Source organism: Melanostigma gelatinosum (genome assembly GCF_949748355.1).
Source record: "Melanostigma gelatinosum genome assembly, chromosome: 1".
NCBI lineage: Eukaryota > Metazoa > Chordata > Actinopteri > Perciformes > Zoarcidae > Melanostigma > Melanostigma gelatinosum.
In genome coordinates, this window is record NC_136634.1 from 17,394,564 (window position 1) to 17,419,997 (window position 25,434).

General features: G+C 43.7%; 1 protein-coding gene across 2 annotated transcripts in view; it reads right to left on the reverse strand.

The window, feature by feature from the left end:
* Positions 1–25,434, reverse strand: part of osbpl5 (oxysterol binding protein-like 5) — a 41,664-nt gene that overhangs the window by 12,354 nt on the left and 3,876 nt on the right. For both annotated transcript variants that reach the window (XR_013772391.1, XM_079279296.1), the window contains exons 2-8: positions 16,520–16,581; positions 3,309–3,464; positions 2,987–3,060; positions 1,660–1,740; positions 1,219–1,320; positions 720–923; positions 75–159 (exon numbers count right to left, since the gene is read on the reverse strand). Coding sequence is in view for 1 of the 2 variants with exons in the window: in XM_079279296.1 (XP_079135422.1) it covers positions 75–159; positions 720–923; positions 1,219–1,320; positions 1,660–1,740; positions 2,987–3,060; positions 3,309–3,444 (682 nt within the window). In the remaining variant the exon portion in view is untranslated. The remainder of the gene's footprint in view (positions 1–74; positions 160–719; positions 924–1,218; positions 1,321–1,659; positions 1,741–2,986; positions 3,061–3,308; positions 3,465–16,519; positions 16,582–25,434) is intronic.

The window sequence follows — 25,434 nt, forward strand, 5'->3', positions numbered from 1 at the left end:
TCCTGCTCGTAAAAAAAAGAAATACACTAGAATGTACATTTCCAACTAAAACAACGACCAGACACACGCCTCACCGTCGGACTCAGATGCTGCTCTGAAGATCAGGTAGTTGCTGGGTAGCGGCTGCGTGATGGAGCCAACGCTCTCTCCTTTGGGACCCTGAGCACATGGATGAAACAGTGAGTCACGCGTCATGCCATTTTCAGTCATGTTGCACCAACAGAAGCAAATGGCTCTCTCAAAGCATAATGCAGCACTAAACTGTGTAACTATCACTACAAAATGCAAACTATTGGGTGAAACAAAGTGAAAGGTGGAAATGAAAGCACCGACAAACCTGAGCGTCAACATGCGCTACAACATTAACAGAAATTAAATATAATTACAGATAAAATTGCTTTTGTTTTAATCTTGCAGTGCATTTTCACTCCGCGTTGCTAAATCAGTTTTTAAAAATAAACTCCAGTCATGACAACCAAAAGAACGCTTTCTGTACAGCTTCAATGCTGGTTCGACCATTTTCTCTTCTTGTATTTTGCAAAAAACACAATCAGACTTAATCAAAACCAACATCCAAGTATAGAAAATGTAGAATGATCCTAGTATTGACTGAACAGGTTCATTTACGGTCGATGTTAGTCTGTCTCACTGTGATGAAGAGCGAGGCAGACTGAAGTCTGTCGACATGTTGATCATCTGTTATTACAAACATATCAGACCTTGAAAGCCCAGATGGATTTGTCCAGTGGGTGATAGAGCTTGAAGCAGAAGCCGTCCTTCTTGGAGGGTCTCTCGATCAGCTTGCAAGCACCGAGCAGGACGGTGCCCACCCAGTGGTCCGCTTTGGGGGTCTTATAGATCAAAAGAACTCCGTGCTTCAGTACACACCACAGCTTGGTCCAACTCTTTAAAGAGCCACGGATCTAACGGAGGCCAACGGGTGAGATAGGAGGACATTTCAGTGTCAGACACGAATGGGAACACATGAAATATGATGTCGCTTGTGTGATCCACAGTCTACCGCTTATCTGGGGCAAAACAGGCCAAACGTGAATACATTCTGAGCTGTAGATACTTTTGTTCCATGATTATTTGCAACGAGAAATGTGGAAGTTACAACTAGGATGATAACTAGCAAGAGGCATAAATGACAGATGATACAAAGTCTGAATAGTGTGTCTCTACACGATGTAGTAGCTCTAACGAACACCCCCATACCTTCAGCCAGTTGGACATGATGACAACACTGGGATCCTTTAGTGCACTAAATAGTTCCTGAGCTGCCCGTTTCTTCTCTTGTCTGTAGTTCTGCTTTTGGAGCTGTGAAACAGGAAAGAAACAAACAGATGAATGAGTCATCAGTGTTGCTGGTCGGGGGACTGCTCTGACAGAAACACTAGATGGCAGCAGAGTTAACCAAACGCTCTCAATCACGCCGTTGTCTTTGGTTAATGATCAACATGATTCATTGTTGATCATTTGAAATAAACAGAGGGGTACACATTTAAAATACAGAAAAGGTTCCCAAATGTCTCATGTATATTTATCCCACTGAGTTTAGACTGAAGAGCTAAATCACATGCACTTTGTGACTCTTCCAATTGCACAATAACGCTCAACATTCTGCACAACCGTCTCATGTAAGGAAGTGATGTGTACCTTAAGAGACTCCTTACGGGCCAGCTTCTCTGTGGGGGAGGGGCAGTCCTTCTCGACACCATTAAACACCCTGGACTCAGACTGAAGGAGGGAGGAGGAGACAGTCAGTGAGGATGAAGAGGAGGGAGATTTAAAAGACAAATGCTGTTAACTGTTGCAACTTCTGTGGAGATTTAGTTTACATCATCTAGATCTAACAATCTCTCAACATTCTACAACAAAAACAAACATTTGGGACGACATTTTAGAATAGAAGGGCACAACCCTTTTGGACAAACAATTTACAGTTGTGATGTACTGCCACAAGTTGACTGGCTTGCATTATGAACGCAAAATGTAATTGTTCCCTTAGCCGTGTAGCTCATCTGATTTATAACTTTCTATAAAGCAGGCGGGTGGCCCTTTCAGTTCATTTAGCAGGCAGTTCTGGTGTTGTGACCACAAACTTCCTTGGCAAGAGATCAAAGGGAGATAGAGATTTGCGTCTCAGCAGTAAATTATACTGCGGTTTCCCCACGCTATATATATTTGCATTACAACTGGTTCTGTATGCACTGAATCAATATGACTTACCGTATTAATTGGTGAGCAAACACGTGTTTAGTCTTTTCTATTTGTGTTAAAAGAAGCTTTTCTAAAAAGCGTGGTACACTATTACATCATGCGAGCATAAGGCTGCACTCAGTCTCCTTTTGTCCCATTAGGGCTTTCAGGACTGAAGAAAGGGCAAAGGGCCAGAGATGCAGCTGCGCCAGTGAATTATTCCGCGTATAAAGGCAAAGCGACAAGAGGAGAGAACACAAGACGAGATTACCCGGTTGCTATTGGAAACATTTATCGATCTCTACTGATTAGTGTCACGAAAGGATGGAAACAGATTGTTAGGGCTACTACCACACAGGCAGCACCAGGACAATAAAGGTCTGGGTCAAATACATGGCTTTGTGGTGCTGAAGACACAGTTCCCACCATGGCCCTGATATGTAAAATCACACATCTTTTTGTGGGGCTGTGTATTGGCATAAAAGCAATCTCATGCATTCAGAACAGTGGGATCAACATTTGTATTTATTATAGTCCCTGTAACATCAGAGGACTACTGCGTGGCTATTTTGTTTAATAGGACGTACATTGGTGCCGCGTCAGGACTTAAATGCACTGAAAGTTTGAAACAATGTAGTTTTGTCTACTTAAAAGTTCTTGTACATGTTTCAGGTTGATACTCCGACAAGCAATCAGAGGAAAATAAATCATCATGGCATACAAAAGGAAAGGGGCTCACCTAGTGAGTCAGAGTGAGCTGCCCAATCAGGATGCGTGTTCTTACCTGGCCGCCTGGGGATTGAGCAGGACTAAGTTCATGACTCAGCATGGAGGGGCCGTTCCCGTCCGTGTCACTGCCTGGTGGGAACCCACAACACACAGTCACATACGAATGAACTCCGTGAATAAACCCGCTGACAGACAATTAAAGCATGGCAGTCGCAGACCCAGATCATAAGCAGAAGTTTAGGTTTATTGATGTGTATGGAATAAGTACAGCACAGGGCCAGATCCTGTCACAGACACTGGAATCCACTGGCACTGAAATATCATAATTTGTTATATTCACATTTCATTCGACAGCTGTGACCCTCTTGGTCTTTTACCTGGGCTGAGGCTGTAGAAGTCGTTGTCTCCCCCAAAAGACAAGTTGCGGGTGAGGGTGCGAGGGTCAATTGTAGGGGGGGAGGTGGCGTTGGGGCAGAGAGAAAACCTCCGATGGAACAAATTCTCCTCCTTCATCCTGTCAACCTGCTCGTCCTCTGCAGGCAGAGAAGTGCAGGGGGGAGAAAGGGTGGAGGGGAAGATTTGGAAAGGAAGGAGGAAGGTTTTGTTTGATTAGATGTTTGCATGCTTGTTCATCTAACATTACGACTTTAAACAGTAGAAGTCATTTATCCTGTCTTTGTAGCTCTTCTTCCTTTGAACATAATCTTACTTGTTGTCTCTCCCTGCATCACTAACTAAGCTCTTAAACTCCATCCTCGTCTCTTCGGTTTGTGTACATCTATCGGTCTGTTTGGACCCCCACACTCTCTCCTCCCTAACACGAACAAAGACTTACTGTACCAGGACACGTCAAGCCTGTCCACATAATAGCGCTGTGCGTGGCAGTGACAAGCAGATCAGACAGCACATTGTCAGTGTATATGACAGACAGCGTCTCCAACCAAGTCCAGTCGCTCTGTTCACAGAGAATCACTGTCCAATCTGACCCCCACCACCATTGCCAGTCCTCCTCCATCCTCCCTGTCGGCCTGCAACAACAGGCTCCACTCCAGAAGATTGCTGCTTCGCCCCCGAAAATGCTGCTTCTTCAGTCATTCCCTTGATATCCTCAAGGATCCCGTCTCCTAATGAGATGCACATCTCAGCACACAAAAGGGGACAAATGCAGCGACTGCATATGTGGGCAGGATCAAGTTGTGGCTCTGTGGCTTCATGTTCATATACAGCAGTGAGGGGATTAGTCATACAATCAGCCCACCATGCCCAAGAACATCAATAAACCATACAGGCATAGAGTATGCATACTGTATATAAGAGAGTGCACAAAGACTGAACTGTAGACAGGAAGTCTTCTGTGAATCTACGTGATGTTGATGACAAACATGTTTTTCTTCTTTGATACCAAGAGACACTGATAGTTTGCTCCTCTGCCTCTCTTGTGCCTCGTTTTCTCCTGTACCGAGCTCGGTGACTATTGACAAGTGGCAAACTATTCACAGCATGTCATTAACAACTGCAGAGGGTGGTGGCTGATCACAGCCCACCGGAGCCGAGGGTAAAACACTGTTCTCTACTCGGATCAACATCATCCCATTTGTTTCTCTTTGAGTGCACCAACACATACAGTAGACAAGACCCTCTGACTCCCAGCCTACGGGGCAGTCTGGCCTACAAGCCCTCAATTACAACACCCAAGAACGCCGCGTTACATACAATTCATTCATAGAACGTTTTCACAGACCGATTCATCATTTAACTCTGCCACATCATTCAACTGTGATTACACTGGTGCGTGAGGAGAGTGCTGTTTCTCAAAGTGTACACGACTAGTAAGCGATAGAAGTAAAACCTGTGCATTGACAAAGGATTAAAGGGTGGAGGACTCTTTGCAGTTAACAAACGGTACCCTCCCTCTACAAGCACATATTAAAAATACACAAGCACACTCGCATCCATACTCGTCACACCACACTCCCTGCTTCCCTTCGTTTTCCACTCTGCCTCTGTGACTCAGTCTCTCAGTCTCCGGACTCCCTTCTTATTTCTGATTTTGCAATCTCTTCTGTGCATTTCTTCCTCCTGCCCTCTGCTCCTTTGTCCTTTCAAAGAGGCAGCTATGAACAACCAAGACATGAAAGGGTAAAGGCACCTTTATTCTTTACGAAAAGGAGCCTTATTTGTCCTTGTGGGGCAGGTCTATAAATAGTATTCCACCGCTGCAGTGCATGTGTAGTACAGTGCAGGCTGCATGGAAAAGAGCATGAAGCTTTAGCATTACAAAATAGTAAACACAATGGGCTGCCCAGCTGTATCAAGGGAGACACATGGGGAATTAATACCACTTACAGTGCAGGCCTTAGGGCGGGCCAAGATGTGGGCAGACATGGAGACAGACGGGACAAACCAATCACAGCTGGTTCTCACAGCTGCAGGGCGGAGTGTGTGTGTGTGTGAGCATATTACGCAGTCTAGACTGAGCATGGGTGTGGAGTCCACGCATGCTTGGATGTGTTTGTAGTCAGTCACTTGAGCATATAAGGAGTCCATCCCAATAGTGTATGCATAGCGTTTGTTGAATGACGTCAGCGTAGAAAGTGAGCGTGTGGACGGGCGTACGTGGCTGGAAGTGTGTGCTTGCCTTGTTGCTGTAGACTGTGGGGAGGATTACACATGCACACGATGTAGCGCCAAAGGAGAGAGAAAAAGCTCCTCTCCAGTCCCAGCAGCAGCAGTGGAGCAGGACGCATTGAGTGTGCATTATTCACAAGCAGGAAATACAGACAAGAAGTTGGAAATCAAAGATGAATTAGTGGCGCTTTACCTTGTGTGACTTGGCTAGCAGACGACTGAAATAGAGGAACCTCTGTTATAATACAAGGTTTTTTGGGTCACATTAGTTTATCTATTGCCAAAGGAGAAAACATAAGAGGAACCAGTCCAATGAGAGCCCAAGCAGGAATCCAAGCACTATTGTGTTAGCTATAGGCAGTCAGTCATTCCGCCCTTTGGTTGACCCAATAACACTGAAACATTACATGCAATCGTGCTAAAGCTCAACTCTCAACAATTCCTGTACACGAGGCCAAACTTTTGCCAAGCTAGGCTAAAATTTACTCCTTCTACTACTGCCATGCTACACATGTGCTAAGCTAATATTTACCCAGTGATTGGAGCAACTTGTGGAAAAGATAAGAGTAAGGTAGCAGCACCGGGCCAGTCAATAACACACATTCCTGTGTCACACATTAACCTTGAACTGTGAGAAAGACAGATAAAACAACAACTAAAGTAATCTGACCCACAGTTACCTTGTCTCGCTGTCACATGGGGCATGCTCGTTTTGTTTTGGTAATCATTACACCAACTGGGAGGAGTGAGAGAAAACAGGTGTTGGCATGTTCCAACCTGTATATTGTTAGCATGCTTGACTAATCATCTCTCAGGGGACATACAAGGCTGAGCTGCAGGTGTAGTGGCTGATAGTGAGCTTGGATAGTTTGTATTATTATATTACAACATCATAACCAAGCTAAATTCAACCGAAGACATTGTACGAGAATCTGGCTAAGACACAGGTTAAACAATTGACGGCGTACTCCACACATACGCAGCACACTACAGCAGCGGGGAACATGGTATCATGCTGGGGTTTGGTTGTAGCACCAAAGGTTGTAGGACGCTACTATGATAATAGTGGTGAATTTACGATGCGAACTTTGTACATGAAATAGTGAAAAGATCTCATTGCAGCACTACGGGAGCTACTGTGGGTTAAACATGATTGTTTGTAGCTGCAATAAATTCACATTTTTTCTTTTGGTTTACACAATGGCCAGTAATCCTAAATTATACACAGACACCCAATGTGCCAACGCTAAAGCTATTTAAGGCAGGAAATGTCATGTGGAGTTCAAGTTCCCTGATTTAGCACTAATGTTGGCCCTTCACCCTGTCCCTTCTGTCATTCCCCCTAATGCATGATTCACCCTCTTGCGGCTGTCTGCCTATGCATTCTGTGTGGGTTGGTTTAGGCCCTACATAGCATACATAGCACTGCGGAGGGTTGCAAGTAGGATGTCGTTTTTTTTTTTTTCGATTACGGTCTACAAATCCTTTTTCAGGCCGTTTGATTTGATATGCGTGCTTCAATAGCTTCATATAAGTTTGGCCCAACACAATTCCAATGCTGTAAAGAAATATATGGAAGAGATGGATGGTGAGAAGGAGCTCCTGTGCCTAGAAGTAATAAAGGTGATTGTTGTTGCAACAGGATGTGAGGTACTTGTGCGGAAAACTCATCTCAGGTGACAACAATGTTGCCGATATATATAAATGGTCTGGGTTACACATCTTCAGCTAACACACCGCCATTTGTTATGTCACTGGCAAGCGCTATATGGGACGACATTACGCCTCTTCAGGCTGGGAGAGGTGATGGAATACATGGAAAGGCGTTCTGTAATTGGCATACAAAAATGGTAATTGTATTCCTTTACAGTTAAAGAAAAGAAAGACGTTGTCAGATTACTGATATATTTAGTACCGGTAAATGGGGATCATTAGTAGGACTACAATTTTAAAATACATTTAAAAATAAAGAACGACGTAATACCATGCCGATGCAAACAGAATACAACAGTTCACAACACAAGTCTCACACAAAGCGGCAGCAGTTCATCAAGGGAAAGGTAGGCTTTGAATTGGGGTTCATTTCACCATTATTTTGTATGTAAAGCATAAACGGGGAACAACATCACATCACAACCCAACCATGTGCATATTAATAATTTAACAAGTTCTGCCCTGACTGGTAGATTTGAATTTGCAACCATACTGTTGGCTGGGTGAACATTTTCACATCATGACTTTGGGTTGAGAAAGAAAATGTGAAGGCATCTGATTAAACAGACACCGACAGCCCAAGTACACGCATGTCACATCATTTATTCTCTGACATAGTGCACAAATGGGAACAAATATATAGAACAAAAATTAAAAGGACATACATTCTTAACACCTACCCCAAAATCTCAACCTGACTTATGACAAGAGCCTTAAATGGATTTTAAAAAGTATAACGTTCTTGATCGAAAAACTAAACCCTCTATCAGAATCTCAGTGTCAGTGACAGCCAAACACAAATGTTGCCTTGACAACTCCATTGTGTGTGTGTGTTAGAGCCTTGCAATTCTGACAGCCAGCAACAAGCCAGCTGTTGCTAATATGATGGCACAGATTAAGTCCAGACACTCCCTCCATCACTCCATCTGTCCTCATTTCAGCACCCCCCGGCCTTGTTAGCCCCCAATCTCCAGTGGCTGCAGGACTAATGGATGGCCATATGACCCAGATATACACAAATCGGCTTTCGCCAAGTACAGTATGTGCATCGACCGTGAACATTGCAACATACTGTAGCAGAGGGAGAGAGGGAGATGCGCACACAAGCAAGATATATACGCATGTGTTCTTCCATTTGCACTGCATTTCAACCTTTGACTCATCCTGTAAAACAAACTATTGCTAAGAAACACAATGAAAAAGATGAGAAGCAGAAGATGATAATTATGCTCTTTCAACAGTTATTATCTTTAACACAAATGATACGGATAATCAAAATGATGGGTGATAAAACAAATACTATGTGCACTAAAACTAACTGAAACAAGCACATAATAGGTCATTTGACCCCGTGTTTCCCATGATGTGCATGGCATAATACAGAATTCATGTCAAGACATTGATCCTCCCAGTAACACAGTGTTCATTTACTGGTTGACAACATTCTTTAAAACACCCGAGTCAGTACCGACAATTCCAAACATCTGAAAATCTAAATCAAATCAAATGAAAAGCTGTAACTACAACGTCTAAGAGGACACGAAGAAGGCAGAACTAGGTCAACTGTTTGAGTTTAAAAAGGAGGCTAATTTTATGGCACTCTGTGGGACGATGTGTGGTTTAGTCGTTCTATTCTGAGTCTTGCGGGACTTCCCATTTAATCTTACTTAAAATAGGAAACGCCCCTTGTTGTGTGGGGACTGCAGTGGTCCATTACCATGGTAAACCGTCACTACACATACACCGCTTAACCACAGTCTCCACCCTGTCCTACCCAGCAGGCCCCTCCCTGCTGCTGCAGTAATGTCAATAATTGGACATTATGAAGCTATTCTATGAGCAACTATTAACTTTCTCTGAAGGTCTCGCTCCTCTGATGGAGTAGTTCAGCTTGTATGTAGTCCAGGCAAGTTGTCGGAGGTTATCCGAGTTCTTGCCCGGCTGTGACCTGAGTGTTAGGGAGAGAGGCTGAGGATTTGTCACTTGGGAAGAGTGCCTCCACTGTTCACTGTGTTTTGGGTTAGACTGTCAGGAGACACAGCCTCCCTACGTACACACAGCCGGTCTCTGGGAACAGAGTCTTCTGTCAGGGAGAAGGGAAAGATCACCGTAAATATAGCCTGGAAACGAGACACAGGATTCCCTTCAAAGGGGGGGTGGGGACATGAGCTCAGATTGTGGTTCAGGCAGGGTGAAAAGTAGGGGAGCAAGGATTAACCAAGAGATATGGCTCCATCAAAACACAAGCAACGGTCCAAAACAAATTCAGTGTATCAAAGGATCCCTTCAAGTACATCTCTCCCTCTGTGCTCCTCTGCCTCTAGTGTACAAAAAAAGAACTGCAGTGTGTGAAATTTCCATTGCAAACATACGATACAGCAGCGGTGCCACTAACCTCATTACTCATTTTAGACTGTAGATTTCAACGGAAGCATTTTTGTACCATGAATCGCTCAACACATCTTTAGTCATCTTGAAGAGAAGAGACACCTCTCACTGACAGACCACTTTCAAAGTTTAGATTCCTCATGTTGCCCTTGCTTGACGAATGTGAGACCTCTACAACTCATCTATGGTTCCAAACACTGGAACCACATTTGATCCGGTAGACAAGACCGCGCCAGCTGGTTGTCTGTACGCTTGGACACAGGCCAGCGGTGGCCGTGTGAGAACTCCTCTTAGGCAGGCCTAGCCAGGCTGAGCTGATGAATACAGCGGTGCCAAAAATGGTGCCAAGCGTGGCAACTCTGTTTACATACAAATGCATCGACACGCAGACACAAACACACATTCACACGTATGCACGCACACAGGAGCACCGGAGGACCTCAGTGACGTACTTTGAGAGGCCGCCGGCATTACATTGATTTGCATGTGTATGTGACAATTACTATGGCCTTAATATACAAAAATATGACACTAGTACTGCACTGTGATGGGAGAGTCGGGTGTGTGTGCGTGTGCTATTTTGGATACGTGCCGTGCAACTTTCGTCACTTCCAAATTCAACATTAATACTGCTTGGAGGTCTGCCCTTTGCACAGGATATTTTTAAGTGGTGTGGCCAGAGGGTCAGGGACAACGGAGAGGTCAGGATTACAGGGGGTCAGGGGAGGGTCAAAGAAAAGCGTTGCACTACCCAAAGGGCTCTTTCTTCTAGTTTTTCTTACTGATAAGACATCAATTGTGACCCCAGTGACTTTGAGAGATTCAGACAGGCCCTTAATTGTAACCCAATTATCTTCCAGCTTTTATAGACCTTCTACCTTCCCTCCTCCTGTTTTAGTGAGGTAGCACAGATCAGAAGTGGGTTGTGAAGACGGTACCGGAGATGGAGTATTGAAAATGAAGCAGCATGCTTAACGAAACAAAGTGGGCTGGGAACATCAAAGCTGATGATGTGAATCTCCTGCCTGGCTGGGAAAATCTGATTGGGAGAGGTCCAATGTATTTTCTAACAAAGTGCCCTTAGGCAAGGCACTTACTACCAAACCGCATCAAGGAAGAGGCAGGGGTCAACATTTACTTTGTATTCACAAGACCACCCTCAGTTTCCATTAGAGGTCAAACGACAGAGGATTGTTAAAGGCCGACACAATAAAAGTGCAGAGAAGGAAAAATCAGATACCCCGAACACCCCCCCCCCCCCCCCAATTTGTTGATCAAATGACTGGTGGCAACTGTGCAGCCATCGGCCACCATCAGAGCCCAGTTGTAACCATAGTTTGTAAAATATCCTATCCGCACCAATTAATCGGCCACACCGATCAATCCGTTTCCATTGTGTCGCTGCTTGAGGGCAAAGCATGAGAAAACCTTTCATCGTTATATAAAAATTAAAGTAGAATATATGAGTTCGACAGTATCGAGAGATTTCATATCTAGCTTCCCTCCAGCTCTAAATGCCACTCTCATATTTCCACTCCCACAACTGATAAAGCAAATGCCCGAAAAAGCAAAGCATCAACCAATTTGATGCATTATGTGGCACCGTGAATTATATATGAGGGTATGCAAATTCAATTGTTTCTCGTGCTCTACTTCAAGTCGCTGCAGCGGTTATAAGGCCGTGTTACATCATGATGAGACCTTTTCATATCGCGCTGAAGACTCCGTGTCAGAAAAGGAAATCATAAGATGTGGCGGTTGCATAGAAAGAGAAATGGATACAGAAAAAAAAGGAGCAGAAAATGGAGTCTGAACCAGCCCAGGCTACAAGCTGGGCAAAGTGTGGTACTCAGGGGAGTGAGTGTCTCTTTTTCTGCTCGAGAGACAGGAGGTATGAGGGGCCGGGAGGAAGATGTCTGCCAGAGACCTGGAGGCGGCCTGTCCTGATTGGACAGAAGGAAGGCCTTTAAGCAAGGGATCATGGATGACAAGGTGTCGGATAAATTACTTTAATTGATGATGCTGAATCAAAGAGCAGCTCAGCGGGAGGCCGAGGGTAGGAGCACATTACAGACTCCCCAGACTGTAATATACCATTTAATATCACCAGCTGCCAAAGCTGAATAAATCATGGCTCATATTTTCTTAAATAAAACTTGATTGGGGCATTTTGCTCAAAGCTTGTCATGAGTTCTGCAATAACATCTCCTGATTGCACAAACCTGCTGCTTCTACCTTTCCGTCAACTCAGCTGGCTGTTGGCTAGAAAACTGACTGCATATTTTAAAAACTGAATACAAATGACTTTGGCTGTAAAAATAAAACCGCTTTGCCAGGTAAACTGTGGAGCCAAAATCAGAAGTATTACACTTGAGAAAAATACATCAGCCTATACTGCAGCTATAGAACTTTATGAATGAGCAAACTGGAGAAACAAAGCAGAGGATGTAGGAAAAATAAGCAGAAGGATATTGTTCCTGGTAAGTTTTGAGTCCTTCCCGAACTTCCCGAGCCACAGCCCTCGTTGCCGATGCTGATGTCGGACAGTCATACATGGGAAGCTCAGGGTTTAGGAGCGGAGAGACCGAGAGTGCTAATGTTAATGCATGCAGCATACGAGCAGACATTTTAAATCAAGCTAGACTTGTAACTGCATTACCTGCAACCATCTTCAGAAAACAGAGACCTTCACCAGGCGACATCCTTGAGCTGCTGTACCCGCCTCTGGCCTCCTCTAACTATTGTTCCCAGTGAGAAGCGGTGACAGAGGGAACAAGATATCTTCATACCACTTCTCACCAAACTTCAAGCCTCTCTCATCTGGGATAACAGAAACTCTTACCAAAGGAAATAAAGACTTGGCCGACGCTGTGCATTAGACTGCTGCGTGCTCTCACACCGAAGATAAATGAATGAATACTGCCACAGCAAGACTTGGGTCAATCTGCTACGAGTGCGAGTTCTGCCCTTTGTCCAAGCAGTCACTTGATAGTCGTGTCACAAGCCATCCCATGAGCTAAATTAACCCCAGAACCCGCCAGCGGGATAGAAAAGTATGTTTTCTTTAAACAATCAGCAGAACGACACCGTTTATCACAGACAGACGCTGTAAAAACGTTCATAGTCGGCAGATTTTCATCTTTCCCAGGGCCCCGAACACATGTGTGAGAAACACTTCCGTCAGAGAACTCAACCGAAACTAAGCTTGAAATTGTAATATTTCATCAAAAATATTGTATTCTACACGTCTTTTACAATTTCGCCCCAAATCAACCGTTTACATTTTAAAAGTGTTGGCCGTATAGATTCCATTGTTTGCCAATTGCATGTAAAATCAATTACCAAAGAAATTCAACTTGGTTTTTTTTGTTCAATGCTTGACCAACTTTGGGAGTCCGTTAGCCCCTTGAAGTAGATTATAATTCATGTATGAAAGCTTTTTCCCACAAACTGTTTCTTTTCATAGAGCCTGTATGTAGGGGTGTAACGATACGCGTATTCGTATTGAACCGTTCGGTACGAGGCTCACGGTTCGGTACGCATGACGAACCGAATATGTTTGAATAAAAAAATAATTTTAAAAACCTTTATTTAACCAGGTAGTCCCATTGAGATTAAAAATCTCTTTTGCAAGATGTAAGTAACAATACAAGATGTACGCAAGATGTAAGTAACAATACTCCATAACATTAAGGAGCAGTTTTTGTTTTTTATGCTTATGTGTTGCTAAGAAGACACAGAAGATGGGTCACTCAGGTATAGTTCCATCATTGTTCAAAGTCAAAGAATAACTTTATGATGTTAGTTGTAATGAATAAATATATTTTAAAATCAAGTACATTTCTCTGGCATTTATAGTTTTCTACTGTACCGAACCGTGGCTCCACTGTATCGAACCCAACCGTGAATTTTGTGAACCGTTACACTCCTACCTGTATGGCACCACCTGCATGCCAAATGTTGGTGTTCCTGAATAACCCAACATATCCTGAAAATAACATTGTATAGCATGTCTCGCTCAGGTATGTGACTGAGATAAAGCATAGTTTTGACTTTCTAAATAATGCCTCTAAAACACCCCCTCACCCCCTCATACCAGAGGATAGAAAACTAGATATAGGACTAGAATATGGTTTATTTGTAATCAACCCTTCCCACAGCATGCTAATTTCTCACACTTTCTTGTTTACCACCCGTCCTCTTTCTGTCTCTGCATCAATCACACACTGACAGACACTTGTATAGAAGCTGGGAGCAATTACCAGGCTTTGCACTGACAGAGACATGGGCTTATCCTAGCCTGAGTGGTTATCATGTTCACAGCTCACTGGAGTAGAGAGAAATTGAGATGGATCCTGACAAATCGTAACAGTTCTCCCAAAGATGCCACTTTGCTTTACATTTCAGGATTAAAGCTATACTCTTTGAAAGATAAGCCTTAAGATCACAGGGCTGACACATGAAGACACGCAAACATTCACGCTCACTTTTGCAGCTGCCAGTTAACCTAAACTGCATGTCTTTGGAAAACGGGCTCAAGGAGAACATGCAAACTCCACACAGAAAGGCCCACTTACCAGTTGCCTTTTTAAGGTTCAGTACAACCAAATGACATTATTTGCCACAGTTTGAGAACTCCACCACATCGACTTCAACTGCCGCCCTGATAAGGTGGTGATCTACATTTTTACTTTTGCCATCATGATGCTGTTTCAGAAAGAACAGGAAGTCCAGATTGGTTTCTACACAGGAAGAGCCTCAGATCCAACACAAAGATGAATAAAGCCACTCTCAAACCAACAGGAAGACAATAAATAAACATAAATCCTGCTCTGGCTCCCTTTGTGTTGATCTCATTCAATTACACTTTGCTTGGCTGATCAAAAGAGACTGCTGGGTACTCTAATCCTTCTGTGAACTGAGTTCTACAACACACAATGAAGTTGTTATTCAGCATTAATAGCACTCTATTTATTCTGTTCTGCCTGACAACCAGTTTGGACTGACTTGTCCTTTAGTTTAATTATCAAAAGACAACACACTGAATGCATGACTACTGCATCATGAACCTGCTCCAGGCTAACATTAAGTAACAATACGTAGGCCTATGCAAATTCAGAATATGACCCATACAATGAATCTCATTGTCCCGTCACTGCACCGTCAATCGTCATTTTAAACTATGCTACATCAAGTAACCTGTTGATCAAATGATAAATGTTAGAGCCGTAGGAGAGACTAAATATAAAAAGGAGAGCAGTTCTGCTATTGACAACAACTTCTATATTTGTATTCATGTTGTTATTCCTCTCCACAGCAAGTCAAAGACCAGGTAAACCAGTCTTTGAAATGAAATTAACATTCAGTAAGTGCCATCAAGGCTGCTTGGTCATTATTATTTCAACATGTAAGACAGTGAGACAAAGAGACGGACATAAAGGTGACATTTTGGTATTCATATAGTGGTACGTCTTTCATTCAATAAACCACAGAGGATGAACATAAGTTTACGGTTGAGTTGGTGGAGACACTGAATATGACAAAGTTCTGCTTTCTGCACTTTCCACCCGTTGAAACCAAATTGTGACCACAGTACTGCTGGTGTGGGGTAACTGGAAAAAAACCAACAGAGTGATTCACTGCTGATACGATAGTTTGGAAATGTTGAGAAAATGTAAGACACCCTCCATCTGTGTTGACCCACATTATTCTTTTAAATTCTGCGCCCAGTAAATAGACACTAAATCATGTGCACAATCCTAAGCTTCATTAATGGAACGCAGAACAGATAAGGGAATTATGCAACTCGTCAGTCTGTAGACAGAAACATCAACTATAAAGTATTTATAACCATTATCTGAACATCATAGTACAACAGATGTGTGGCTTTTAAGGCAGAAAATAAAGTGAGACAACAGTAGCCTGGGTGTGGGCTGCTGGGTACAGGTTGAGTCATTTTGCCTGGTTAATGTGTAATTTTCAGTTAAATCGCACAGGTCTCCATGCTGCTGACACATGCCAAAATAAACAGCTCGGGCAAGGCTGAATCCAAACGCTTCCTGACTGATATGAGCGGGCGAGTGGGGTTTTTTCACGACTGTACAGCTTTCTACCGTCTTAGGGCTGGACGGAATAGCAAAGCAAACACAGCTTCAGGACACCAAAAGCATAGACCACAGCTGTGTCCCTATCGGTGTGATTCCACAAGACCAAAAGGAACCTTCTTTAACGGTGAGCTGGGTAAATGAAATGAAAAATAGCAACTAGTCATTACACTTCCTCTGCCACTGTATGAAAGATCAACATGTGCTCCAGGCACACTGCCTGTTAAAGGGCTCTGCGTATCTCAAGTATCATTCTGGAGCCAACTGTCCTTGTGCAACCCTAAACATTTACTCCCTTCGAAACCCAATGAATCGGACACACCCTGTAAGCTGCTGATCTCAGTTCTGTCAAACCGTTTCTCCGCTTTCATTGCTGACACACAAAAAAAAAGTCACAAAAAACAGCACAAATTCTGAGCACTAACTGACATTATGATCAAATAGCTGCAGAAAGCATATACATGTAAAATGTAATAAAAACTGGCATAAACAGAAAGCACATCTACTTCTCACTTCCCTAATTCTCTCTTCTGCTTAAATCGTGAGTTTTCCCTCGTGAAAACACAGAGTAGAAAGTACTTTTGAAAGTAGAATGTTCAGAAAACTTTAACCGTAACCTTGGACTGCAACATGTGAATGGCACATGCAAACCATGTGATTAACTGAGGCTAGAAGAGATCGGCCAGCCAATTCCACTAAGTGTATGCATTATTAAGGCATTACAGAGTGGTCTTGCAGGTGAGCGCTCAGCTTACCTTTCACCTGAGCCGCGGGAGACACCGCATCCAGAAGCCTTTGTTGGAGCAGCCTGTCTCACCTTCGGAGATACAAAAAGTAAGAGTAAGGTTTCACTTGAACTCACACAGTACAAACAGACAGAAAAACCCGCCTCGCTCACGGTGTATGTCCTTCCCATGCTCCTCCTGGTCGCACCACTGTGTTAAGGGGGAGGGTGGAGCCTCACTCCCAAGGGAGCTGCTAACGTCTCTCCACCTGAACACACACACACACACACACACCACTCTCAGTCGGTCACAGTCAGTCACAGTCAGTCTCCAGCTAACGTGGATGTGAACTACTCTAGCGGACTATCTTTCATCACATCCAAAAATCATAGGTCATCCAAAGTAAGAGCAAAACTGATAGCACCTATTTCATGGAAAGAAACAGGATTCTGTTCAGTGTGTGTGTTTACTCAGTCAACAGAAACACATGAATCAACATTTGCAGATTAGAAGTCTGTGTCCATGAAATGTAAACAACCAGTCCTGTTGCAGTGTACATCCTGTTGCAGTGTACATCCATGGCCAAAAATGTCCCTTCATCATTTTATCCTGCTCGACGTTCGTGTGAAATTGCCACATTTAGCATAAGAATTCTTGAATTATGGCCAAATATGCGTTTGTGTTTTGGGAGGTCACAGTGACCTAAATATGCAGAAATGTTCTCCAGAGATATCACGATAATGGGACAGACTTGAGGTCACTGTGATCTTGACCTTTGACAGGGGGGGGGGGGGGGGCACCTCACGATTGCATTCAGAGGACTACGATGAGATTATAAAACAATTACCGTTTCATCTTGCTGCATCAACAGTTTCTACACATAATTTATTTTTGCTCACTGTGAGTATCTGCTATTTGTAAAACACTGCATATTTGTATTGATTCATAATGAATAACAGACTTCTCTTAAACCAAATCCTCCTGTTATGGGCAGCAAACATTTTGTACCATTTCAGATACAAAAACAACGCTTTCTCTGAAACGTGGTGAAACTGTACATGCAGTGATAAAGTGTGCGGGTACGATCACATAAGATTCTGTGTGATGGATTGTCCACCCATGGCGTGTTTCTACCATCCTACCTGCTTTCCTCAGTCATTCCTTGACTTTAGCTTTGGTTTGGTTGTAGTCAAGAAGAAGCGAAATGCTTCCATACATTAGCTTTTAAGCCAGGGAGTGCCGATCGGATTGTATGTATATTCGGGTGCTCAAGCTCAGCCGCCCTCACCAAAACACCGCTCGTATTTATTTAGCCTTGTTACGCACTTAAATAATAAGACCCATGTGAATTACTTCTGTTGCGTTCCAGTGCAGCGGTTAATAATGGAAAGCCAGTGTCACTGAACTGTTACAGGCGATCATACCGTTGAGAATTGAGTTTTAAACTTACGATCATAATCTTTCAGAGAGAATCGCGATGCATCTAAGAATCGTTCCCCCCCGTAGTGGACAATTGAAGAAATTCCCTCCAGCCGTTCCTGAGATAGCAGATTCATTATGCATCTGTGAGGCATACAAATAAAAACCTTGGCATGGACCTCTGCTGATGACGTCCCAGTTCATGATCCAATGAGAAACCATAAAGTAAAATGGGTTGGGCAGCAGAGACGGGAATCTGTGCCTTTAAATCCTGTCACTGAGCAAAGGAGGAAGCACTTGAGTACGTCTAACCGAAATAAGAAGTGAACTGAGAGAGAATCCCTGAGCTGACAGCGCTTGAGGGGCAAAAACAAAGAGGGGGGGGGGGGGGGGGGGGGGGGGGGGCGTAAGCCAAACACAGAAACACACGGAGAAGAGGAAGTGATGATCCAAGATCGGCTAAAAGGGCCATGCCATCCTCAAAATAACAAAAGGAGCACTTGTTCTATTTACGTATTCATTCTGTCCGACACAAAAGGAGGATTTGTACGACGTGCACAAGAACGATAACGTGTACGAAGAGTAAAAAGTGGCTGAAGACACTGTGACCCAGAATGTGGCAGGGTTTGGATGGAAGGACTCCAAAACTACACCGCTTTCTAACACACACACACCCCCCCACACCCCCCCACACACACACACCCCCCCCCCCCCCCCCCACACACACACACACACACACACACACACACACACACACACACACACACACACACACACACACACACACACACACACACACACACACACACACACACACACACACACACACACACACTCCTAGCTGTCCTACATTTTCTCATTCAGACCAGAAGTCTCTTCTTGGGACCAGTTCACAGCGCAACAAAACAAACTGCATGCCATGTAGACGTGCAAGAATATTTGCGGTGAGGTTGCATTCCCCACATGTGACCTGTATTCCTTTCTACCGTCACAACGCTGTCAAACAACATACCAATTGCTCACCAAAAAAAAACAACAACAAAAACATGGATTTCCCTCGATGCATTACTTACTTTTTGTGACGCCCAGAGCCGGGCATGCAGAAAGCGCTCTGCCCTGTGACAGCTGATATACACCACCATCACCTCCTGCAGAGGCTCGTAGTCTTTTACACTCAAATTGTACTCGTAGCTTCATGTAACGGGGCCAAATGAAACACAGCTGGGGAACAATTAGCCCCACTAGCCCCCCAAGTGAAGACTATGGTTATCGATGAGTTTAACTCTGCCACACGCATATTGTACAACCAGCGCTGTTCATGCTGCTTTGCAAGCATGCAACCGAGTAACATTTATATCTGAACACTGAGATCTGGCCAACTTCCCCAGCAGAGAGCCAAAACTGACTCGTAGGAGGGGACCAGGCCAGATCCTGCCCACTGATTTATAGCTGCGTCTCTGGCTCGATAAAGGGAAACAATAGGAAGGGTGAGGATATTACCATGACGCAAGAAGTATATGCTCCAACTGGGAGTATCGTAGTGGCTTTACACTGAGGCAAAACTGACAACTGACTGGCATTGTGACACGTGGTTTTATTGATCTATTCAAAATAACCCCAAACCTGAATGTGATACTAGTCCAGCGGCATAGTAAAAAATACGAAACCAATTGTTCAAAATGTTCTAAAAGCACCAAAATTGGCACACATGTAGATTAATACATTCTGAACAATTTTGGATATGGAGGCATTCAAGATTCTCCCCGTAGCACATTTGGCGGCCATTTTTCAAAATGGCCGCTATTTAACATTAGCGTCATTGAATATGTACCATAATTTGTCTTTTTGTGGATGCTAGAGGTGATAAGTGTGCTAGAGGTGAAAAGTATTGTACAATTACACATACTTGTGTGCTTACCAAATAGAATGGCTACCATTTTACAAGAAAAATGAGTTTTACTTTGCAGCGGCAGCGGTGGTGGCAGTGACGGCGGCTGCAGTAATAGTATAGTGTTGAGTGTTGATTTCTGAAGAATGATGTTGCGCTCTTCGCACGATTATATATCAGCTGCCAGACCCGTAAAGGGAATCTAGAAGAGTTCTTCAGGCATGAAAACCAGCAATGCCCTCCAGCTTTATCTGACGGAGGGAGACTGTACCTAGGGAGCAAGAGTGACTTGCTGGTGTGCCTTGAAGGCCATGCTGAGCCTCAGTCTGAAGCGCCTACTGTCACTGCTGTTGTCCTCGATGGAGCAGTAATCGTACAGATGTTGAAGCCGGGTACTGCCAACACGTTCGAGGAATATGCACAGCAAGTGTTCATCCCATACGTTGTACAACAGCTCCAACATGTATCACGTCTTGACCTTGTGTGGGACAGCTACAGAGCAGATTCCCTGAAGGCATCAACCAGAGAACACCGTGGAAAGGGAGTACGTCGGCGTGTTGTCGACTCGGCAGTTATACCAGGAAATTGGCAAAGTTTCCTGCGAGTTGATGGCAACAAAGTGGAGCTCTTCAGCTACCTCTCCACCATGCTTGCAGAGTCCTTTCAAGAAGAAGGCAAGGAACTGGTGGTCACTGATGGGGAGCAGGTGATCTGTGTTCCACACCAAGAGGACGTCAACTCACTCGCACCATGCAACCAAGAAGAGGCAGACACTCGCATGATGCTACATGTAGCACATGCTGCACAACATGGTCACCACCAGATACAGGTTCGAACAGTAGACACTGACGTCGTGGTCCTAGCAGTGATGGTAGTCCAGAAACTACCAGCTGGAGACGAACTCTGGGTAGCCTTTGGGACAGGCAAGAACTACCGCTACATTGCAGCCCATGAAATAGCTTCCTCCCTTGGTCCAGAGAAGACATGTGCTCTTCCAATGTTTCATGCCATCACAGGGTGTGATACTGTGTCAGCCTTCGTCGGACATGGGAAGAAATCTGCCTGGGCAACATGGAACACGCTGCCAGAACTCACTGATGCCCTGCTGAGTCTGGCAAATGCACCCACAAGCATCCAAGAGGATACAATGCATGTCATCGAGAGGTTTGTAATACTCCTGTATGACCACACAAGCAAATGCAAGGACGTCAACAAGGCGAGAAAGAAGCTCTTTGCAAAGAAGAGCTCTGTTCAGAACATCCCGCCAACCTACGCTGCTCTGGAGCAGCATGTGAAGAGATCTGCCCTTCAGGGTGGTCATGTCTGGGGCCAGGCATTGGTACCAGAGCCCGTGCTCCCTCCACCAACAGACTGGGGCTGGCATCGGAGTGATGATGGGCCCTACACACCACTCTGGACCACACTCCCTGAGGCATCCAAGACCTGCTATGAGCTGGTGTCTTGCGGATGCAAGAAAGGCTGCAGAAAACGCTGCAAGTGCAAGAACGCTTCACTGCAATGCACTGGTCTGTGTTTCTGTGAAGGCGAATGCCAGTAGATTAGGACAGAAAACTTGTTAGCCAACATTATGATCTGTAGACATTCATAATCCTGGTGACCAGATTTGAAAAGTTCAGAATCATAGTGTGGCAAAATCTACGTTATTGTATTACATGTATGTACTGCAGGATTACACAATACTGAAAGTTATTGTATTGGCAACTGTTTATTGTGTCCACTTAGATTTGTTCATTTATATTAGATCTATCCATAAATGTATAACTGTAAGTACTGTGCCTAGAGACGGCTTCTGGTCGACTATATAACTACAATTTGACCATACTGTAAACTCCCCGTACTCTGTGTATTATTTTGACTACCATTCCATTGCAATTTTGCCAGCAATTTGCAAAAAAAATTGAATTTTGAAATAAAGTATTGAAATCTTCATCAAATGTCTACTTTTTCCACAAAATGGCGGCAAGTTTGGGAGCCATTTTTGAGAAGATTCATCTAAATATCTGTTAAACACTTATTGATGTTAATTCTGATGTAAAAAAAGGAATTATGTAAAAAAAAAAAGGTAAATGGCGGCCATTTTGAACAATGGCGCCATATCTTCCACATGGCTAATCTTGAATGCCTCCATATCCAAAAATGTTTAGAATATATTAATCTACATGTGTGCCAATTTTGGTGCTTTTAGAACAATTTGAACAATTGGTCTGCTATGCCGCAGGACTATACACAGTCCTTGCACTTTCACATCTGTCCTTCTACAGTGTTTGATTAGTGTTGTGCAAAATGTTCACATCCTTTGGCAATCTCATTTCAAACAACATCCGATTAAAACGGTGCAACATCTGATTAAAACAAACTTCACTTCCTTCTCTCTCCACGGGTTATTTATCTAATTTGTAATCCGAAGCAAGTCACACATGGCTCCGCAGTGAAGGTAGATTAAAAGCCAAATATGAAGTAAAATGTCTAAATCGGGTATTGTTGGCAATAGTATCTATTCAATTCCGTTTGTATACGACAGTAATACATCATCTACTGGAATTATAATCCCCGTTTGAATTTTGACCAATTTGTTGCTGGATTAAAACATTTTACACTTCAATTGTGTTAATTGTTTTACCAAGTTACTGGTGTGAAATGTATTGTTTTAACAATAAATAAAGAAATCTGGCCATTTGTAAATCTGTACTAAGAAAAAGGTTGTAATGCAAAGTAAACAAACACAGTAGAGGAGTGCCTTTTACATTTAACTGGGTGAGTTCTCCCTGCAGTTTAACACACTCGGTAAATGTAAAACGTGTCTGTATCGTGTCACACCGGTGAAACGGCTTGCTTTGGAAATATTTACATGTTTATTAGTGATGACGCACTGCTCTACGCTACTTTCATAGAAGACTTTTAAAGTATTGTCTGAGCCTTAAAGCACGACTATTAAAATCTATCTTGTTGTAAACATAAGCAATAAGTCACATTAGTGTTGTACTTGACATTCTGTATAATAATTACCAAAATATTAACCTTGAGTGGCAGTTCATCTTCACAAGTGAACTGTGGCTGTGATCGCCGGGTTGTTCATTGAATGATTCTGACCTGAAGCAGAACAGAGAAGCAGCCTGGTGAGCGTTATAGTCTGCAAGGAGACAACAGAGCTAGGATACAGAGGTATGATGTGGTTCTACTGAACCTCACATAAGCACCAAATACCTTCTATTTTAACATCAATATCATTAAATTAAGCTTCCAGCCCCTGATAAAGACACCAAAGCCTGGTAGTGTCTGACCCGAGTTCAACCTAGGACGCGAGAAAAGCCGTGGACCAAATCAGATCCACCAATAATCCGCTTCCCGGTGTGGTGCTTCCCACTGCTTGACATTTTACATATGGTGAGCACTGGATTACACGTCATATATCAGGGCTTGAAATACCATTTACACATGCACGGTCAATTTTGAGCTGTGCACAGAATTCTCGGCTCGACATGAGTCGGTGCACAAAAGTTCAAGGCTGCCAACCGTCACGCATTGACCGTGAGATTCATGCAATCGACACTTTACACACACACACTCTCTCCCGCCACACGTCCATGTTCTCACGCAGTGAAAAACTCATTTGTAACTGATAATGTCGTGGTGCTAAAGAGGACGCTGACAGTGCACAGGCGGACAAGACAGAAGGTATTTCACTGAATGCTTTGAGGTTTATTAAAGGGAAAGTTCAAGCTCAATTTACATTAAAGGTCTAACATTCAGAATTACAGCACCAGTGCATGTGCACAGAAAAATAAATACGTAGCATATGGGTATTCCTCTGCACATTTGGGGACATTCCTTATATTTGTATGTCTGGTTCAAACAAGGAAGTAAAAAAATAAATAAATAAAAGAGAGACACAATCATTTATAATGTCCCCCAGTTTACAAAAAGACTCGTGGAGCCACTATTGAACCAAAGCCATTAGCTTGATTTCAAGGTGACACTGATCAACCACTAAAAGAAAATGAAATGCCAAAAACAGCAACAGACTGGAAGCAGTGCTGCATGAACAAAAACATAATCTGGCATTAAAGGACTTCTGTTTATCTAGGACGTGTTTATCGGAGCACAAAAGAGAGGAAGCGGGTTTGAAATGCACAAAGCAAGGAGTCACAAACACTGGAGGACGGGCGCACGGTGAAATAAAGGCTGCAGCAACTGTTTAAGAAGTGTGCCCGAGCATTTTTTGATTTGTTTCCTGTGTGACACTTGGTCACTGTTGGAATAGAATTGTGGGTAAAAGTCAAAGTTAGAACCCCGTCACATACAGGGGGTGAGTGTCAGAGGATGGTCCCGTGTCATGGAAACCCTCCATACTCTGAAACCTGAGGTCTTTCTTTAAAGCTTGAGGTGTTTCTTGCTTTCTTGGCAAAGGCAGCAACGACTAAGAGTCACAAGTATCGCTTAACACGTTTGTCACTTTCTCCTCTCCCCTGACTACTCCATTAGGAAAACACGCTACGCAGCCTCAGGAATACGATGCTGACACTTGGGTCTTCATTTTCTGAGGCAAAAGATGGCTACAGATTTGTCCTCACAGAGCACCATAACGACCATCCAAAGAGGGCTTTTACAGGCTTTTACATTAAGCCCATGACGTAATCAAGCCTCTCAGCATCAACTCTCTCATAATAAAACACTCAATGTAATAAAAGTGTCTCGAAAACCGACAACATCCCAGCTGTCAACTCAACACAGACACTCCGGCTTATCCCCTGGAACTGCAGATCATCAGCACTTGACACAGGGCGTCCACAGCGTCCATCACTCTCAAGGACTGGACGAGGTCCCTGTGCAAGGCCAGCCGCTCAGAACTAAACAAATGTAGATTGTGACAAGGACACATGTGTGCCGTTGCCGACTTGTAAAGTAAGTAATTAGCAAAAAACTGAACAAAGTAGAGCCCTCAGTCTGAATACTCTCAGAACATCTATTAACACAGCAATGTAGCTATTCCATGTACGCAAAACAAGCGTGTACCATATACAAACATCATTAAAAAGGTGCAAGAGCCAAGATTGAGAGCGTTTCAATTGCCTCTCAGCATGTCAACTTAATGCAGCGTGTGAATCTTTTGGGTTCAGAGTAAAGCTGGCAGCATTTACACACAAGCAGTAGCTCCATACGTTAAGCTGGAGATGAGTGAGCGGTGGATATCGATTGCAGAGGCGCTAGCTACCGTGAGACAACACTCCAACCGCCACCGCCTGTGTTAAAAGAAGAGCCGCGGATCTACGGCGTTAAACCTTCTCTATAAATACACTCACCAGCTACCCAGCAGCCTAGACACATGTCAAGGGGTCAGGAGGTTAGTCACAAACCCTAACTGTGTGTGTGTGTGTGTGTGGGGGGGGGGGGAGGGGTGTTGGATATGGTAAGCAAGAGACAAAGAATGAGGAACTGTGAGATAAATGTTTCTCTTTTTGCGTCAGAGTCATAAATATGGTTTCAGATGTCTTTAACAGTAACTGTTCATCTTTTGTAATAAGCACAGGGAAAGCTGCTTCCCCAGATCAATCTGGTACGAGCACAAACGACGACTGTCCACAGACACTGCAGGGTGTTACAACGCTGGCGTCATAAG